Here is a 16,725-nt window from a genome sequence, read left to right as displayed (position 1 = left end):
ATCACACTTGGTGTGTGAGCTTCCTTTTACGTAAAGGAAAGGGCACCATTCAAATAGATTTCCCATCTCCTCCTTTTTTACATTTCAGGCAGGATTTCCATTACTGGGCCATCTGTCAACGGTATCTTCCCGCACCTTCCGCTGCTGGTGGCTGTGATGGAGACCTGGAGAAGGCATGTGGAGTTATTATCAATGCCCTCCTGGATTCCTCACAGAGGTATTCTGTATCGTGACTTCCATTGCTAATAACCTTGAAGCTGTGAATGGGAGCTTGTCCCTTCCATGGGGCTATGGAAGCCGTTCCCTTCTGGTCTGGCTGGGAGTTGGGAGGTGGCCCTGAGTGACTCACCAGTCTTTGCATAAGCATCTTGCTTTAGGTGACAGAGGTCTGGGGCTGCAGCCATAGAGAAGCCCTAGTCTGGCTGTCTTTTTTTAAGTTGACTTTGTACTCACATTTGTTCGGCCAGACAAGCACCAATTCCCTGAGGGAGGTGGCTGGAGCTGGAAAATGAGGAGGGAGGTTAGGGGAGAGCTGCTGTCTCAGCTACAGCTTATTTAAGGCACATTAATGTTTGAGCTCTGTGTTCATCTGAAGCATCTGACTATATTTGAACTCTGCTGTCCCCCAGGCTAACAGGGTTGATGACCTCATCTTTTCAGGCTGGACGTGGGTGGCTGTGGCCAGTCAAAGATGTCACTTAGCCCTGAGATTCTCTGCAGGCTGCAGGTGATTTTAGACTGTGATGTGTTACCTGGATGTTCAATCCTAGAACTTGACCAAAGTATTCCCTTACACCCTGGTGTTTGTGAGTCTCCATTTGGTTCTCATGTGTGAGCAGTGGGATGGGGATTGAGACAGGTTTTTCTTATTGATCTCCGTGTTTCTTCAGAGAAACAAAGAGTGTTTGAGTGCAGGCTGATGTGTAGCCCTGACTGTTTCCCCCCACACTCTGTTCAGGAGCTGGTGCTGGAGCTGAGCTGTAGGCGAAAGCGTCTCAGCTGCTCGGCTGCCCAGAGACACTTCCTGTTCGAGATTCTCCAGGGAAGACTGAGAGACAGAAAGCATGGATCTGCTTTGGAAGAGCAGCTGTGGAGGCAGCAGGAGCTGCTGCTGCACAGAAGGCAAGTGTAGGTCTGAGCAGCTGGGAATAACTCCACCAACACTGCTGCTCAGAGCAGGACAGTGTGTGTGGTGTGTCCTCCCCTCTGATTCCACAGCAAGTGACGATGACACTGTATGTCACGGTGACAGTTGTGCAAGGGACACCTATTCCCTGGTACTCACCTCATTTAACTTCATTTGCATGTCTTGTCTTTGGCTATCTGTTGCCCTATTAGTAGACTGGATTTCAAAGGCCACACATCTTCATGGGGAGGCTGATTCTCTTCTTGACAGTAACCTCAATTTTTCATTTTTCCTTGCCTAAGGATTCTGGTCGGGCTCCCTGCATCTGCTCTGATCACCACGTGTTGGAAAGGAAGGAAAACAGTGTTAGACTGTGAAGACTTTTTTCATTTTGTGAACTCAGAACTGGTACGTATTGTAAGCCAAACAGTAATTCTTTGTTGGTAAATGCTCTAGATAAGGGTCAGGAGGTCGAGTGCAGCCAAACTGCCCAGTGTTCCCGTGAAGGCCTGGAAGCGGCTGAGCATGAGCCCCTGTGCAATCCCTCTGTCATGCCAGGGCCTTTAACTGATTTGCTGTAGAGTGGGATCCTCCTCATCCTTCTGTGAAAATACTCTAGGAAACATCCAGAAACATCCCTGCAGCTTCCTGGGGGAAGGTCACTTGACTTGCAGGTCCCTCAGGACGCTGCTTTATGCTCTGAAGAGAGCTGACTTCTATTTATTCATCCCAACTGGCCTTTCCAGGCTCTCCAGCACTGTCACATTAGGCACAGCCAGCAACGTCTGTTCATCCCAAGGCTGTTAATCCATCTGCTGCTGCCACCCCAGGCACGTGGTGATCGGGGATGCAGGGACTGTGCAGCACAAGTTGTGGGGTTGCTTTATATAGAAACCACGTTTCTGCCATCAGGATTTACAGGGTGATCTGTGCTTTCTGAGCCCTGTTCTGCCAGACACTCAAAATGCTCTAAGAAAATCATATTCCAAAGGGAAGGAATTATTTTTTTTTTTGTTTCCCTTTCCTTGTCTTCCTGCAGAAAAATGTCTGTTCCAGAGGGTACGCGCTCTCCTACGACATCACAGCTCACTTCTTCAGGGTAACTGCTGCTTTTGTCACTGCCTCACTGTCTCTGCTCAGAGCTTCCCTTCCCAGGACACCTGATACACGAGGTGTGCCCTTTGTACCTTTGTTTTGAGAACTCCTAGTGTAATTCCAAGAAGAGCAGTAATCCAGGAAAATGAGGAGAGGTGGCAGGAGGAAGTAGTGATATAGGTGAATTTTAATACAATGCAGTAAAGCTGGTGGGGGAAGGAGCTGTTGAGCACGTGTTTCTTTTGCTGTGCCATGCTGACCCCTACAGTTATCTCTGATTACTTCACATGGCTCAGTAAGGGACTTGAAGCAGCAGAGAAGTATGTGTGGAGTCATCCTGTCATTTATCCTCTTCCAGGGCCTGCTCAATGCCAGCTTGGACTGTGAGGAGGCAGCAGAGGGGGTCAACGATGCTCTAACAGCCTGTCAAACCAAATGTCCCCTGGTGCTCCTCTCTGCAGCGGTAACTTCTCACTTTGGCTGAAGAGTGCTGGGAGAAATTCAGCACCAGTTCAGAGCACTTGTTTTAAGTGTTATTTAAGTGTGTAACATTTAACAGAAACTCTTAATGCCTTAGGAAAATTCCAGGTTGTTTTTGAGCCCTTGGTGTTGCTGAACCCAGCTCTGGGCTCCCTGTGTGTTGCCACAGGGGCTGTTTCAGACCAGGGAGCTGGGAGGCTTGCCTTGGTCTCTGATGCACTATTGGGGGCTGGTTGTTACATCCCAAGCAACTAAAATGCCCAGGTTTTTTTCTCTGTCCTGTGTGTAACTCCTTGTGTGCTATTTTACATGGGGATACACATTTTGTTGCATGTGGTGAGTGTGGACATCACCCCTGTGGAACTGTTCTTTCATTCTGACTGGTCCTGCTAAAGGAGTTCCAGGGCACTGTGGTATGAACATGGTCACAAATGACCCTCTGCATTTCCAGGATGTGAAATTTCTGATGTGTTTATGCACAGCTTGGACTTTTTCATTAAGGAGAGGGGATAAAAACCCCTTTCTTTGAGTACCTGGCTGTACCTGCCTGCAACCAACCACTGAGCACCCCACCACTAATGCTGCTGGTTTCCATCTTTGTCCCCAGCTGTGGTGGCCAAGGCTGGAGCCAGTACTTTGCTCTCAGTGGAAGAGACTCTTTGGGGCTCCACTTGCAGAAGAGCTGGACAGACTGAGAGGCTGGCAGTCCTCAGGTACCAGGTGTGTGTGAGGGATGGAGTGTGGAGCTGCTGTCCTGGAAGGACCAGCCCCGGGAGCCCTGGAATGCTGATGTGGGCTGAGCCTTGCAGGACAGCTCTACGCAGACTCTTTTGTAGGGTTTAAACTCAAAATGGGTCGTTATAATTATTTAGTCTGGCCCTGTGTGTAATGTGGGTCAGAGTGCTTCCTCATAAGGAAAAGGGAATCTCTGTAGAAGAGGCTGGAAGGCAGAGTCCTGGTTAGACAAAGCCTTAGCACAGTGTTATTCCCTGGAGCTGCCACACCCTTTGCTCCCTGGATTTGGGGAATCTGGGCTCCTGAAGCTGCTGACTGACTGTTCACTTCCCTCTTTACCTGTCCTTATGCTGTATGTCAGCACCCTGCAGCTTTTCTCCAAAAGCTGGGAATTGATGTAAGAATCTCCTTGCAGGTTATGGCAGGTGATAATCACATGCTTCTGTAGTGTAGAGTTAACTACCTGTCCAACTGCTGATAAAAGAGATTTGGGAATTCTTCTGCCTGATACTAGACTTGTTTTTTTTTTCTTACACTGTCTCCATGTAACATCCAACTGCAGGGAAAAAAATGCAGAGGATAATTTATTTTTTTGGTCTCAGTCACAAACTTGCATCTTTGCCCAAGTCCCCGATTTCCTCCTCATTCACAGCTGTATTTTTTCCCCTTTTTTCCCTCTAAACCCATAACATGCTTGTTTGGTTTTTCAGATTCCTTTCTTCAGGAGCTGTTTTCCCTCTCTCTGACCCTCCCTGGCTCTTGGCTGCCTTCCTCCACAGTGCCATCCTACAGCAGTCACCACGTGGACGAGGGAGAGAGGCACTGGAGAGGCTGGGGACTGATGCAGAGCAGGCAAGGCTGGGTGCATTTTATGTGTCTGCTCTTCCCAACACCCAAAAACTAGAAATAGGTGGTCTTTGAGAAAAGTTGTCCTGAGATAGTGCTGTATCCCTGGTAATCCCTGTTGGGAAATATTGTGGTGGTTAATTGATGAAAGGTGACTGAAATTACCAGTTGGTAAATTCTTATCCTAAAGGCAAAGTTGTGCAAAGCTTAAACTTTTAACTCAGACTCTGGCTCCTCTGAAGTCAGGGAGGGCTATTCAACAGTGGCATTAAAAACTGAAGCTGGAGAGGGCCCTGCAGAAGCTGAGAGCTTGATCTATGCTGTGCCAGGATCCCTCTCCCTCTAGCAACAGAGCAGTCCCTGTGGATTTTAGCTCAGGCAACTTGGCTGGAAGGTTAAGGAGATGCAGGAAGTTTGTGAGACAGCAGTGCAGGCATTTTAAGAGCTCTGGGAAATTGTGCTGGGAATCCCAGGGACAGATTTCCCGAGGGTCCAGGAAATGCCTCTGCCTTTCACCATGCTCAATACCCTCAGTGGAGGGGAATTCTCTGAAGGGTTCTGCTGAGAAGGAAGCCAGGCTGCTGCCAAGCAGTCCTGTCTGTTGATTTTCCAGGAAAAAGTCAGGGTTAGGGCACAGTCCCTATGTCAAGAGGTTCACAGGTAACAGTGCTGAAGCAGAACCTGGGCCTCATGTTTACTCTGGGGGTTTATTGCTCCCGGCAGCAGTTACAACAGTAGCTCCTCTTCCTGTGAGATTGACTCCTCCACTGTTTGTACTGGTCTGAAGCCAGAAACTGTTGTCATTGAGGTGATATCAGCATTTAGTACACAGGAAGTAACAGCAGCTTTCACCCCCAAAATCCTGGAGAGTGCCCAGGGTGAGCAAGAACTGGAATGGCTGAGGGTAATTGGGGTCCCAGCAGGTCAAACACACTGTGCTTGTAGTCCATCAAGGTCCAGCCTGGGAATGTACCTGGTGAAATGTTATTCCCTGATTGGAAAGGCCAAGTTCTGAGTCACCACTGCAGGTACAACTAACAGGCACCTCCTTTCCTTGCAGCTCCTTGTTTCCCTGCTGTTCTTCTCACTCCTGGATCTCATCTCAGCCAAAATAGCACCAAAGGTAAGTTCAGCCCCAAGGGAATTCCCATGGTATGTGTCTGATCAGTTTGGTTTGCTGCCCAAAACTGCTTTGGAAGCACTGGGAAGGCTGGGAGCTTGTTCTGCCAGGAGGAAGGGATCAGCAACACCCCAGACAAGCCTGCTGAAAGCCCTTCTGTGCCCATCAGATTAAACATGTGTTTTCCTCTAGCTGACGCTATCTCCCCTTTCACTAATTTTATTTCTCTTCCTGAATGATTTACTACTTGCAGTTTCCTGTTCAGACCTTACACCTCCCAGGTAGCGCAGGAACCTCATATCTCTCTAGGCTTTTATGCAGCATTTCACATCTGTCAGATGATGTTTTTCCTCAGGCTGGAATGTGGTACTTCATGGGAGAAGGGGTCCCCAGCAAGGAGGAACATTACTTTCCAAATGATTTAATGCTATTAAGTGGAGGAGCAAAGATGACAGGCTACTTCCAGCTGCTGTCTGCCCTGAGCATCCTCTTGCCTGTGAAGGCTTGTTTCTGTCCCTTTGCTGTCACCTCAGCTTTGAAGTGCAACCATTTGTGGAGTCACCTCACAGATTGGATCAGGGAGCAGATTCAAGGCAAAAATAACCATTTGGTCTCAGTCTGCCTGTGGGAGAGTCTGGAGGAAGAGCTGGGGAGGAGAGAAACATCTTGAGCAGACAGAGCTGGGAGGTTAATCCAAGTAAAATGAGTAATGAAAAAAAAACCCCACAATAATCCCAAAACATGTTGTCACTAGAAAGGTTAGAGGGGACAAAACCTGCTCCGGGGAGCGTGGTGGGGTGGGAGCAGGATGTGAAGTGGATTGTTGATTGATCCAGGTTGGATGGGACTTGGAGCAACCTGGTCTAGTGGAAGGTGTCCCTGCCCATGGCAGGGGCCCGGAACTGGATGATATTTAAGGTCCTTTCCAACCTAAACCATTCCATGATGCTGCTTCCCCCTCTCTCACAAATGCTTCTTAGCTGAGCCCTGTGGTAGCCTGGTGTAGTGATAGAGGCACTGCCTTGCTCCACTGCCCAATTCCCTGGGGGAATCCAGGCTGCCAAGTAAGGAGAATGACTTGGGCTAAATATTTAATGTCCTTTAACAGAGCACTTCATGTACAGTCTTGTGAAGGTTCCTCTGCTTTGATGCAACTAAAGCCCAAGACAAATGACTTCTCCTTTCTGACACCCAGGAAGGAGTGGATTTTCAGACATCTCTGGAATGGTCCCTGGAGATCTTGCAGTGCCTAGAAGAGAGAGGCACATCCTGGACACTTCTCTTCCATTCAGCAGAGCAAGGTGAGTCCTGTCCCCCAGGGGGTGGAAGGGTGAGGTTTGGTACTGGCCAGGTGAGCCCATTGCTTGGGTTAGAGTGTAGCTGTGAGAGGAAGCAGCACAAAAAATACTTGAGTAAAAGCTAAGAAAAGAATCCTGTTTCTACTGCAGCATATGGAGACCCAGCTGATGATCAGGAATGACTGAACTTGGTTTTGTTCCTCCTGATAGAGAAAACCTGAGGGGACAACTTGCTTCTCTTGCTGGTCACCACTCCCAAGCACCAGTATTTATTGTGGGCTGAAAGGAAATGGTGCAGGCCCTGTGCTGCTCTAGAAGTATGGAAGGTGAGGCCACAGAAGGTGCTCAGTGCCTCTCTCTGTCCTTCCAGGCTCTGGGAAATACTATGTCCTGCGCGACGCAGCCTCAGACTGTCACATCCGCCTCCTGCCTGTGGCATTCTACAGGTAAAGTCCTGCTGGGCTGGACAGGAGGTCTGAGGGGGGATGTGGGGGATGGTTTGCACCTACAGTAGCTGGCATGCAGGTGATAGCACTACTGGCCTGGCCGTGAGCACATATTTACCTCTTACCTGAGATGTGCAGGAGAGAACACCCGATCAGGGCAGGATTGGTGTTTAATGAGCCCCATATCTTTTGCTAAAGAACTTTTCCAGAAGTTTCCCTTCAGCATTGTGCTCCAAACTGTCCTGGCTGCCTTCTCTTCCTGGGGTAGCCCTACACACAATGGGACTTGTAAACCAGACACAGGCAGGGCAGCAGCTGTGTTTGCCTTGTGCCTGTGTGTGTCTCCTATGGAAGCAGAGCTAACAGAGCCTGTGTGTGACTCCTCCAGCCTCACCCCTCGCTTCCCCCGGGAGCTCCTCCGGCGAGAGCCAACCTTCCTCCTCGTGGCACTCGACTTGTACATCCAGCTGCTACAGCTCTTTGTGGAAGGGGAGGTCCTGCCACAGTCTGATCAAGACCCCACAGAGCGTGTGAGTGAAGCTTGGACTCTCTTTTTTTTAATACAGAATCCTGGAATGGTTTGGGTGGGAAGGGACCTCAAAGCCCATCTTGTTGCACCCCCTTCCAGGGGCAGAGACACCTACCACTAGACCAGGTTGTTTCAAGTCCCATCCAACCTGGCCTTGAACACTTCCAGGGATGGGGCAGGCACAGCTTCTCTGGGCAACCTGTGCCAGGGCCTCATCACCCTCACAGGGAAGAGTTTCTTAATACTCAATCTAAATCTACCCTTTTTCAGCTTAAAACCTCCTGTAACAGATTCTATTCTTTAGTCCTCTTGTGTTGTGCAGGATCCCTTGGAGGTGATCTCTGTGGCCCGGCGGTTCCTGATGGAAGCCATCCCACAGTGCCTCACCCAGAGCTTTGGGAACATACAGCAGGTACGTTCAGATGTTTTTCCTTTTCTCCCAGTGTGTGGGAGCTGGGAGTGCTGCTGCTGCTGCCTGCACAGCCTTCCTGGGGCACTGATCCTGCACTGGTGCTGCGGATTTGACTGTGCCAAGCTCCATGCTTCCCTAACGTGCCTGGCCTGGGAGTGTTTTCTGCTTCCCTAACGTGCCTGGGAGTGCTCCGTGCTTCCCTAACTTGCTTGGGTGCGGGAGGACACCTGCTGCTCAGCCAGTGCCATGGCCATGTCCTCCACCACTCCCACAAATCCTGCCCTCACGTGGCCATTCCCATTAGGTCTCCGAGGGAAACATCAAATACAGCCAAGGGCAGGTGCTGAAATTTCCCCCTCCTCTGCTTCTGCTTGGCCAAGAGGCAGCAAAATGCTGAGGTGTTACTGGAACTGGCTGTGAGGAAGCATGAGGTCTAAACTGGCTCCTTGCCCTCTCCCCAGCTCCTGGCCATCTGTGAGGAACTTGACCCAGAGCTGGGAGCCACTCTCCTGCACTTCTCCAGGCCTGCTGTGGCTATGGAGCTGGAGGAAGAGCTGGAACTGTTCTGAGCAAGGGGCAGACACTGGCACAGCACAACACCCCAACCACACCTGCCAGGGCACACCAGGTGCCACCTTTCTCACCTGGGCCTTTTTTTTTTTCAAATTACTTTGTAAATAATTTATTACAAGCGTAACCATGAAGCTCTTGTTACAATAAAAAGTAGGTTACAAATTTCAGTTTAGACTTGCTTTGGGAATCATAATTATGGTGTTTTGTTTTTTTTTCCCCAAAACAAAATGTCTGCTTAAAGTTGTCCCACTGTCCTCTGTCCCCCTCGAGGCCCCGAGGGCACCTCTGTGCAGGCAGGGAACAGTTGAGGCCAACTTGGTTTCTATGTGTGCGTGGGGATGGGGACATGAAGGGGGTGCTGCCGATGTCCCTTCCCCTGGGATTAGACACTCTTAGTACAACACTGCTGAATCAGACGTGAGCATGGAAATCACAGCATGAGAACAAGCCTTTTCTGAGCAAGCTGAAGCTAATTCCATGGAGTTCTCTGGGAGACTAAAACGTAGATTTAAATCTCCACTCTGCCATACGGTTTCTACGGGGCTAGGCTGGGAATGGAGCCCCGTCCCTCTCAGGTGGGTTCCTGCTGCACAGTCACTTCTGGCTTCACCACCTGGTTCTCCGGAGTCCCTGAAGTAGTGAGGAGGAGGATGGGCTCTGGCTCCAGTGGCTTGGCTTTGTCCTGAGTCTGTGTCAGAGGGTGCACCATGGACATGTGGACGTTAAGGTTGTGGGCCTTCTCAAAGCGCTTCCCGCACTGGTCACAGGCGAACTCCAGCTCCGCCTCGGCTTTGTGTTTGGTCATGTGGTACTTGAGGGACGCGCGCTGGCGGCACTGGAACCCACAGATCTCACACCTGCAGGGCAAAAGGGGGCTCAGCATCTGACCCTGACTCACTCAGCCAGGGAGACCTCTGGAGCTGGAGCAGGTGTTGGGGATGGACATTTTGCTGAATCGCAGAATCCTGGAATGGTTTGGGTGGGAAGGGACCTTAAAGCTTATCTTGTCCCACCCCCTGCCATGGCCAGGGACACCCTCCACTAGACCAGGTTGTTCCAAGCCCCATCCAACCTGGCCTTGAACACTCCCAGGGATGGGGCAGCCACAGCTTCTCTGGGCAACCTGTGCCAGGGCCTTCCCCCTTCCCAGGGCAGAATGTTTCCTCTAGCAGTGGGAAGTCATTCCCCACTGTCCTGTTCCTCGAGGCCCTTGTCCAAAGTCCCTCTCTAGCTCTCTTGGAGCCCCTTTAGGCCCTGGAAGGGGCTTTAAGTTCTCTCTGGAGCTTTCTCTTCTCCAGGCCAAATATTCCCCAGCTCTCTCAGCCTTTCCTCATAGGAGAGGTGTTCCATCCCTCTCCTCATTTATTCCATTTAAAGCAATTCAACCAGGACGCTGCCAGCTACAGGCAGCATTTGTACCCCAGAATTCCTGTGCCAGAGGGACAGTGACTGATCCCTCTGATCCCCTTGCTGTGAGGGGAGGGCTGGAATCACTTACTGCAGGGGCTTCGCTCCCGAGTGCCGCATCTGATGGACTGAGAGGTGTTTGCGTTGCTTGAAGGTCTGCCCACACTCATCACAGATATAGTTCCGTACCTCTGCAAGGGGAACAGGAGAGTCATGGAATCTGCCAATTCCTGGAACATGCACCGCACACGCAGCTGCCCACACTCCCTGCTGGAGTCTAAATTCCTCCCCTGCCTTGCATCCCCCACGTGAGGGGTTGTTCCAGGTTTACAGGCAGTCCTGCCCCCTCCCAGAGTCCTCCCATGGCACCTCTAATCTTTGTGCCACGAGGCGTTGGGTGTTTGTGCCCTGTCCTCTGCTGGAACACACCTGTGTGGATGAGCTTGACGTGCCGCTGGAGGTACCTGTCGATCATGAACACCTTGTTGCAGCCCGGGTGAGGACAGGGCCTCTCCCGCACCTCTTCGTGGTGCTCCTTGATGTGTTTCTGCAAAGCAAGGACACAGCTTCTGACAGGGAAAAGCTTGGATCCCCAGAAACAGAGACCACTATATGAAAAACCAGGATTTGCATCCCAATCTACCCCTGGCAGCAGGGGCTTTAACCAGACACAGCGGAATCTGTTCCAAGGGCTACTGTGAACCAATGGCAGCCTACCAAGACAGGAGGAGCAGGGAGAGGCAGAGCAGACTGGAAGAGGCTGGGATTTCCAGCTGGTTGCTTTTAGTGACTCATTGCCTCTCACAGAGCAAGGCAGGGAATTAAACCCATTGGGGATCCTCTGCTCACATGGAAGTGACTCCATAGTACTGAAGCTACTGGTTTGGGATGGGAGCCGACCCCAGCTCACCTTCATGCCATCGGCCCCTCTGTAGACAGCGGTGCAGCCCTGGTAAGGACACTTGTAGATGGTGGGCAGCTCCTCCCTGGAAGCAGAGCTGTGTGAGGCAGTGCAGGCATGGGGCTGGGGCCCAGCCTCCCAGAGCCTCCTTACCGTTCACATTTGATTTTTTTTTTCCAGCCTGGCTTAGGCCCTGGCTTCTTCCTTATTTTGGGCTCTTCCACTTTCTTTGCTTCTTTGCTGTCGCTCTTCTTGCCAGAAACCCTCCAAAAAGGAATCAGGACAGTGGTTTAAGACTTGATCTTGATTTTAGTCCTCCCACCCAAGTGTCCCCCAGGTTGATGCTTAACCTGGCAAAGCAGAAGCACACACAGCCCCAGGTACACGAGCCAGGCTATGGCTGTGCTGGGCCTGGGGATCAGGGATGTGGCCCAGCTTCAGCCTGATGTAGGGTTTGGGGGCACCGCTGTGACCCCATAGGAATGTGTAGGGAACAAAGCCATAAGGAATGATGTGCTGGCCCTGCAGGGATGAGCACCAGCCCCCCCACCCTACCCCAAGAGCCCCTTACTTCTTGTCGGGGTAAGGCTCAAAGGAGTCATCTGAGGATTGCACGTTTCTCTTCTCGCTTTCATCATCACTCAGGAAATCCCTGAGAGACAGAAGAAACCCTTTACCCACACAGCACCTGGATGGCCCTTGGGCACCAGCAGTTCCCTGTTCCCAGCATATCCATCCCCACCGTGGGGCATGGCAGCCACTCTGTGTCCTCCCCGGCCTCTCCCCAAGAGAGCAAAGACCCAAATCAGGTCCTTTTAGGACTACATCTCTGCAAGAATAATCGAACCACTGTCAGGAGAACAAAAAAATGGCTGTTACTGAAAGGATCTATTCATGGGTGAGGGATGTGGCTCCGCTTCCTCTACTGGGAGAAGGAATTTTGTGGAGCAAGAATGTCACATAATTGTCTGGCACAGGTTAATGAAGCTGCAGGTCATTCCATGTTCCCTCAAATGTAGCAGCCACGTGGGTTTGGGTTTTTCTTTTTCCTTCGTTTACGTTTTAGGCCATGGAAAAAGCAATTAATTCCCAAAGCCAGGAAAGAGGCAATAAACTGTTGTGGCACTTTTAATGTGACAGCTGATAGTTCAGCTGGAATCACTCTGCACTTGGCCCTTTGGAACGCCTGGATTGGTGTATTTACAGCCCCACTCCAAATACTTGTGTTGGAAGGATTGAGCCAAATCTTTGCTCACACGGACTGTGGAGCTGCCAAGCTCCCTCCCGCTCTCACTTCCCAGTTAATCGCTCTCCCCGGGAGCAAACGGGGCGGTTTCTCCACGTGCCACCCCGTGCCTGCATTCCAGCTCCCACTGCTCTCCCGCAGCCCCAGCCACGATGGGAATTGCTCCGAGGCTGAGGGGCTGGAGCAGTGCCATACGGACCAAGTGAGCCCCCGGCACGGCTTCTTCTCCAGATCAGAGAGGGGATGAAACAGGGCCAGGACTGCTGGAAGCAGCCACCAAACACAAAGCACACGTGTGTGCAAACCCCTACCAGCAGAGGAGGGGAGCTTAGAGCCTCAGTGCCAGGAGCCCCATGGCGGCCGTGGCAGAGCTGCCACTCCGGCACCGGTTCTGAGGGGCCGCCAGGGCCGGGGCGCTGGTGGAGAAAGAGCTCTGCGAGTTGGGGCAGTTCACACTGGCAAAGAAGACATTTAGGCTATTTTAAACCCACTCTTCTCTCACCCCTCAGAAAGGTCACTGAACTCGTCTTTTACCCGCTCATCCGACGTTGCAGACAGAACCTGCTTCCCACTCAACTGTCCTAGGGAATGAAGGAGAACATGGTGCGTTACAAGGAAAAGCAGCAGAGCCACGGCTGCCGAGGAGGAACCAACTGCTCTGGGTGTGCTCGGCGTGGTCACACCACAGGAAGGAAACACATGCTCCATGACAAATCAATGATTGTTTAAACCAGACTATGTCTGTGTGCTCAGAGATGGCTCTCCAAGCACTCTGGGACAGGACAGCCTTGGCCCTGCAGCTCCCAGGAGCAGCTTTTGGTTCCCCCTGTGACACCCATAATTGAAAGACTCGTCCTCAAGCAAGTCCCAGCTACCATTCCTGTGTCCAGCAGCAGACATCTCCTGTGGATACTGGAGCTAAACCCAGCCCCACTTCTGGAACTCAAAATAGGTGTTAATTCCTCACTTATGAAAGTGGTTTTTGTGGCAGTTCAGCAGCAAACCCATGTTCACTCAGTCCAAGCCCACCTAGAAGTTTTCCTTTGGGGACAGAAGGGGCTCCTGGGGTTTGGCAAAAAGAAACATCTGGCAAAGGTGGTGCTGGAGAACCAGCAACTGCTACACGCTGTGTCCCTGGGAAGAGCATGGCAGCATCAGAGGGGGAGCAGCAGATGGGGAGAGGAGTATGACCCTGTGTTACCCTGTCCCTTCTGCAACACTCAGCCTACCCATCCCTAGTTGGAGCAAATTCTCCAGGCAGTCAGCACTTCCCAGATGAATCTGCGTCCTCCCTGAGGAGCAGCAGTCTCCAAGAAGGGGGTCCACCCCCCATCACTCTCTGGGCCACATCTCCAGCTCCCTTCCCTTTCCCAGAAGCCAGGAGGGAGATCAGGAGGCAAATCCCTTACCTGTGGCAGTGCTCAGCGGGGACACAGGCTGTGGCAGGGCCTCCTCCCGCACAGAGGCTGTGCTGTCCAGCTCCGAGCGAGATGGATCCCTGTCCTGCAGTGCCTCGTCCTCCACATCCAGTGGCACTGCCGTGGTCCCTTTGTTCGCGGGCTGCTGGCAAGGAGCTGTCCTTACTGGAGCATGCTGGGCTTTGGGAGCAGGAACAGCCTCGGCATTGTCTGCTCCAGCCCCGTTGTCAGTCAAGCGCTGTTGTGCCGTGCCCTTGCTCCACTCGCGTTTGACAGCCAGGGCGTTGTCCACCAGCACAGTGCTGCAGTCCGAGGCCGTGTCCATGATGTAGTCGTGGCCGTCCCCACAGCCCCACACAGCGCGGATGATGCCGCAGTACTCGGAAGACAGGACACTCCGCAGGCCGGGCACCGAGGGGCAGCTCCCGGCGTGAGTGTGCGCCCATGTCACCAGGCTGTGCAGGCACTGCGGGCTGGACGTGATCAGGTCAACTGTGCAGGACAGAGGCAGCACAGTCAGGCCTGGACAGCGATTGGCAGCAGGGGACACAGAGGGGACAGGGATGTGGAACTGTTCCCCCCGGAGCTGCCCCAGAAGGCACGTGGGAGACACTCTAAGGGGCTGCACCCAGGTGGGCTGGAGTGAGGCAGATCCTGCACCTGGCAGGATCAATGAGATTGGAAAAGACCTTTAGGATCATTGAGTCCAACCTGTGACCCATCATCACCTTGTCAACCAGACCAGAGCACTGAGTGCCATGTCCAGTCTTTACTTAAAGACCTCCAGGGATGGTGACTCCACTACCTCCCTCCATCTTTCACTTCACAGCTGAAAGTACATTTCTGATTGTCCCTGGTGTCCAACAGTGGCTGGAACAGGCCTGGCACTGCCACCCAAACCCGCTCCACCTGCTCTTTGCACACCCAGGTGAGCTTGTGCCTGTTTGGCTCAGTTTGGGAAGGTGAGGATCCTCCCAGGAGGCCAGAGGGAAGAAGGGGAACCATAACCAGCCATGTCAAAGGACACCAGACCTGCGCTGCACATAGTCATTCCCCATCACCCATCAACCCCAGCTGGTGGCATGGCAGAAGGAAAAGGGGAGCAGCTCCAGGAGCAGGCACTCACCCAGGCAGGAGGCACCTCCTTCCGTGCCCGGCTGTGCCAGGGCTGCGCCGCTCCTGCAAAAACCAGAGCAGCACAGTGGGGCTGGGGGGTCATGGAGGGACCACGTGGCACCACGCAGCACCACGCAGCACCGCGCTGCTCCTGGGACAGGGGAAAGGCCACCTACTTTCCTTTGGACCTGGCATGGCCCGTGGGCGAGGCGTTCACCCTCTGGATGAAGGTGCGGAGGACGCTGCGGCACTTGTAGAACTGGGCATGGCATTTCTTGCAGACGAACTGTGGCAGCGCCGGGTCCTGCCGCACCGCCACCCCCACCAGCCGCTGGAAGTCGGTGAAGAACACCTGGTCCACGCGCCGCTGCTTCTCCGAGTTCTCCCCCACCACGGGCACCTTCCCAAAGGCATTGCGCAGGCTCCTGGAGGAGAACTTCCCGTGGCACAGGCGACAGTACCCGGTGCTCAGGGCTCTGCCGATTCCTGCCGAGAGGGACCGAACTGCTGGGGGACAGCACCGATACACCCAGGATGTCCCCCTTCCCCTCATCTCTGCTGGGTGACAGAACTGACACACCTGGGATGTTCCCCTTCCCCTCATCTCTGCTGGATGACAGCACCCACACAGGTGGGATGTTCCCCTTCCCCTCACCCTGCTGCTTCCAAAGCCCTGCCTTCAGCAAAGCATGGAAAATCCAAGTAGGAAGAGACCTTTCCCCCTGACCCTTCCCACACCAGCTGACCCAAAATCAGCCTTTCTGGCCCCAGTGTCCTAGCAGAGGAGCCTCCTCCTCCCTGTGGTGTTCCTGGGGCTCTGCCAATGCCATTCCTCGGTTTCAGCAGTTCTTCCCCTTTCCTGGTGTTTATCTCCCAAATATTTACAGCCGGTGTCCTGTCCCTCGGCCATCCCAGCACTGGCTGTCCCGTTCCTCAGCCCCTGGATAGTGCCCTGGAGCCGGGGACACGCAGCTCTTGATCCAGAGCAGCGGGGCAGGATGCAAAGTGTCTTCCAGTGCAGTGACCTGTGGCATTTCCATCCTGTGGAATACTCTCCATTCCTCCGCTGCACCCCGACTGTCTGCCAGCACAAGGAAAACCCCCGGCACAGCCTCCTTCCGGCCCTGATCCAACTCAGACACCCAGCGGAGCCGTTTGAGATCCCAGTTATCTCCTGCCCCAGCCGCAATGTGCCCGGATATCGGCCATCCCCAAACCGGGGTGGCGGGAGGGTCCTGGTCACCCCCAAACCCCAAACTGGGATGGCGGGAGGGTGCCGGTCGCCCATAAACCGGGATGGCAAGAGGGTCCCTAAACCAGGGCAGGCAGCGGCCGTGTCCTCCGGGATGGCGGGGGGTTCCCCCGCTCATCCTCCCCGTCTGCCGAACCCCTCCTTACCTCGTCGTTACCGGCACCAGCACCCTCGGTGCTTCATAGGAGAAGAAATTCCGCACAAACAGGCAAATTCTACCCCGCCGCGCGCTCGGCACCGCGCCCCGGGGCCGGGGGTCTGCCCCGGCGGTGCGGGGGCAGCCCCGCCACACCGAGGGCTCGCCCGTGCCCGGACCCCGCGGACCCCGCAGTCCGCCCCGGTACGCGGCTGGTCCCGACGGAGGCCCCGCAGCCGCTCCGGCCCCGGGGCAGCGGCGCCGGCCGTGTCCCCGCTACCCCCGCCCCGCTCCCCGCGCCCGGGCCTCACCTGCCTCCGGGGCGCAGGCGGCGGCCGCGGGTGGCTCGGGGGGTGCGGCGGGCTCGGCGCCGCGGGCGGCGGTGCCGGGGGCTCGGCGGGGCGCGGGGGGGGCCCGGGGGCCGCCCGGGGCCGCCAGGAACCGCCCGCGCCGATCGCGCTTCATCGTCCCCGCCGGGCCCGGGGCTCCGCCCGCCCGCAGCGCCCCCGCCGGACGGGGGGACCCGCCGCGCGGTCCGTCCCACAGCACTCCGGGCGCGCCCGCGGCCCCAGCGCGCCGTTCCGGGTGG

General features: G+C 54.0%; 2 protein-coding genes across 5 annotated transcripts in view; one reads left to right on the top strand and one right to left on the bottom strand.

The window, feature by feature from the left end:
- Positions 1 to 8,804, top strand: part of FANCA (FA complementation group A) — a 33,065-nt gene extending 24,261 nt beyond the window's left edge. For 2 of the 4 annotated variants that reach the window (XM_032701225.1, XM_032701227.1), the window contains 13 exons: positions 89 to 217; positions 661 to 727; positions 959 to 1,122; positions 1,429 to 1,534; positions 2,166 to 2,225; positions 2,580 to 2,684; positions 3,309 to 3,421; positions 4,147 to 4,288; positions 5,343 to 5,405; positions 6,598 to 6,703; positions 7,071 to 7,146; positions 7,535 to 7,676; positions 7,980 to 8,273. In XM_032701225.1, coding sequence (XP_032557116.1) covers positions 89 to 217; positions 661 to 727; positions 959 to 1,122; positions 1,429 to 1,534; positions 2,166 to 2,225; positions 2,580 to 2,684; positions 3,309 to 3,421; positions 4,147 to 4,288; positions 5,343 to 5,405; positions 6,598 to 6,703; positions 7,071 to 7,146; positions 7,535 to 7,676; positions 7,980 to 8,261 — 1,555 coding nt within the window. In that variant the 3' untranslated portion in view covers positions 8,262 to 8,273. Of the gene's footprint in view, positions 1 to 88; positions 218 to 660; positions 728 to 958; positions 1,123 to 1,428; positions 1,535 to 2,165; positions 2,226 to 2,579; positions 2,685 to 3,308; positions 3,422 to 4,146; positions 4,289 to 5,342; positions 5,406 to 6,597; positions 6,704 to 7,070; positions 7,147 to 7,534; positions 7,677 to 7,979; positions 8,274 to 8,548 lie in introns of those variants that run through there. The other 2 variants (XM_032701228.1, XM_032701226.1) reach the window with 2 other exon arrangements.
- On the bottom strand, positions 8,739 to 16,601 carry ZNF276 (zinc finger protein 276). Its single transcript, XM_032701242.1, has 11 exons — positions 16,448 to 16,601; positions 14,925 to 15,234; positions 14,759 to 14,811; positions 13,624 to 14,124; positions 12,717 to 12,795; positions 11,540 to 11,620; positions 11,122 to 11,232; positions 10,978 to 11,053; positions 10,497 to 10,614; positions 10,159 to 10,258; positions 8,739 to 9,517 (listed from the first exon to the last, which is right to left on the bottom strand). The coding sequence occupies exons 1-11, from the start codon at positions 16,599 to 16,601 to the stop codon at positions 9,232 to 9,234; spliced, it is 1,869 nt and encodes a 622-aa protein (XP_032557133.1). The 3' UTR covers positions 8,739 to 9,231.
- Positions 16,602 to 16,725: the final 124 nt, after the last annotated feature.

The sequence above is a fragment of the Chiroxiphia lanceolata genome, chromosome 13 (genome assembly GCF_009829145.1).
Source record: "Chiroxiphia lanceolata isolate bChiLan1 chromosome 13, bChiLan1.pri, whole genome shotgun sequence".
Taxonomy (NCBI): Eukaryota; Metazoa; Chordata; class Aves; order Passeriformes; family Pipridae; genus Chiroxiphia; species Chiroxiphia lanceolata.
This window is presented reverse-complemented; position numbering and strand designations above follow the sequence as displayed.

Coding starts and splice junctions, on each gene's coding strand:
- ZNF276 (XM_032701242.1), bottom strand. CDS start 16,601: ATGAAGCGCGATCGGCGCGGGCGGTTCCTGGCGGCCCCGGGCGGCCCC. Junction 11,621..12,716: donor TTCAGTGACCTTTCTGAGGG/GTGAGAGAAGAG, acceptor TCTGTCTCTCAG/GGATTTCCTGAGTGATGATG. Junction 10,615..10,977: donor GAGGGGCCGATGGCATGAAG/GTGAGCTGGGGT, acceptor CTTGCTTTGCAG/AAACACATCAAGGAGCACCA.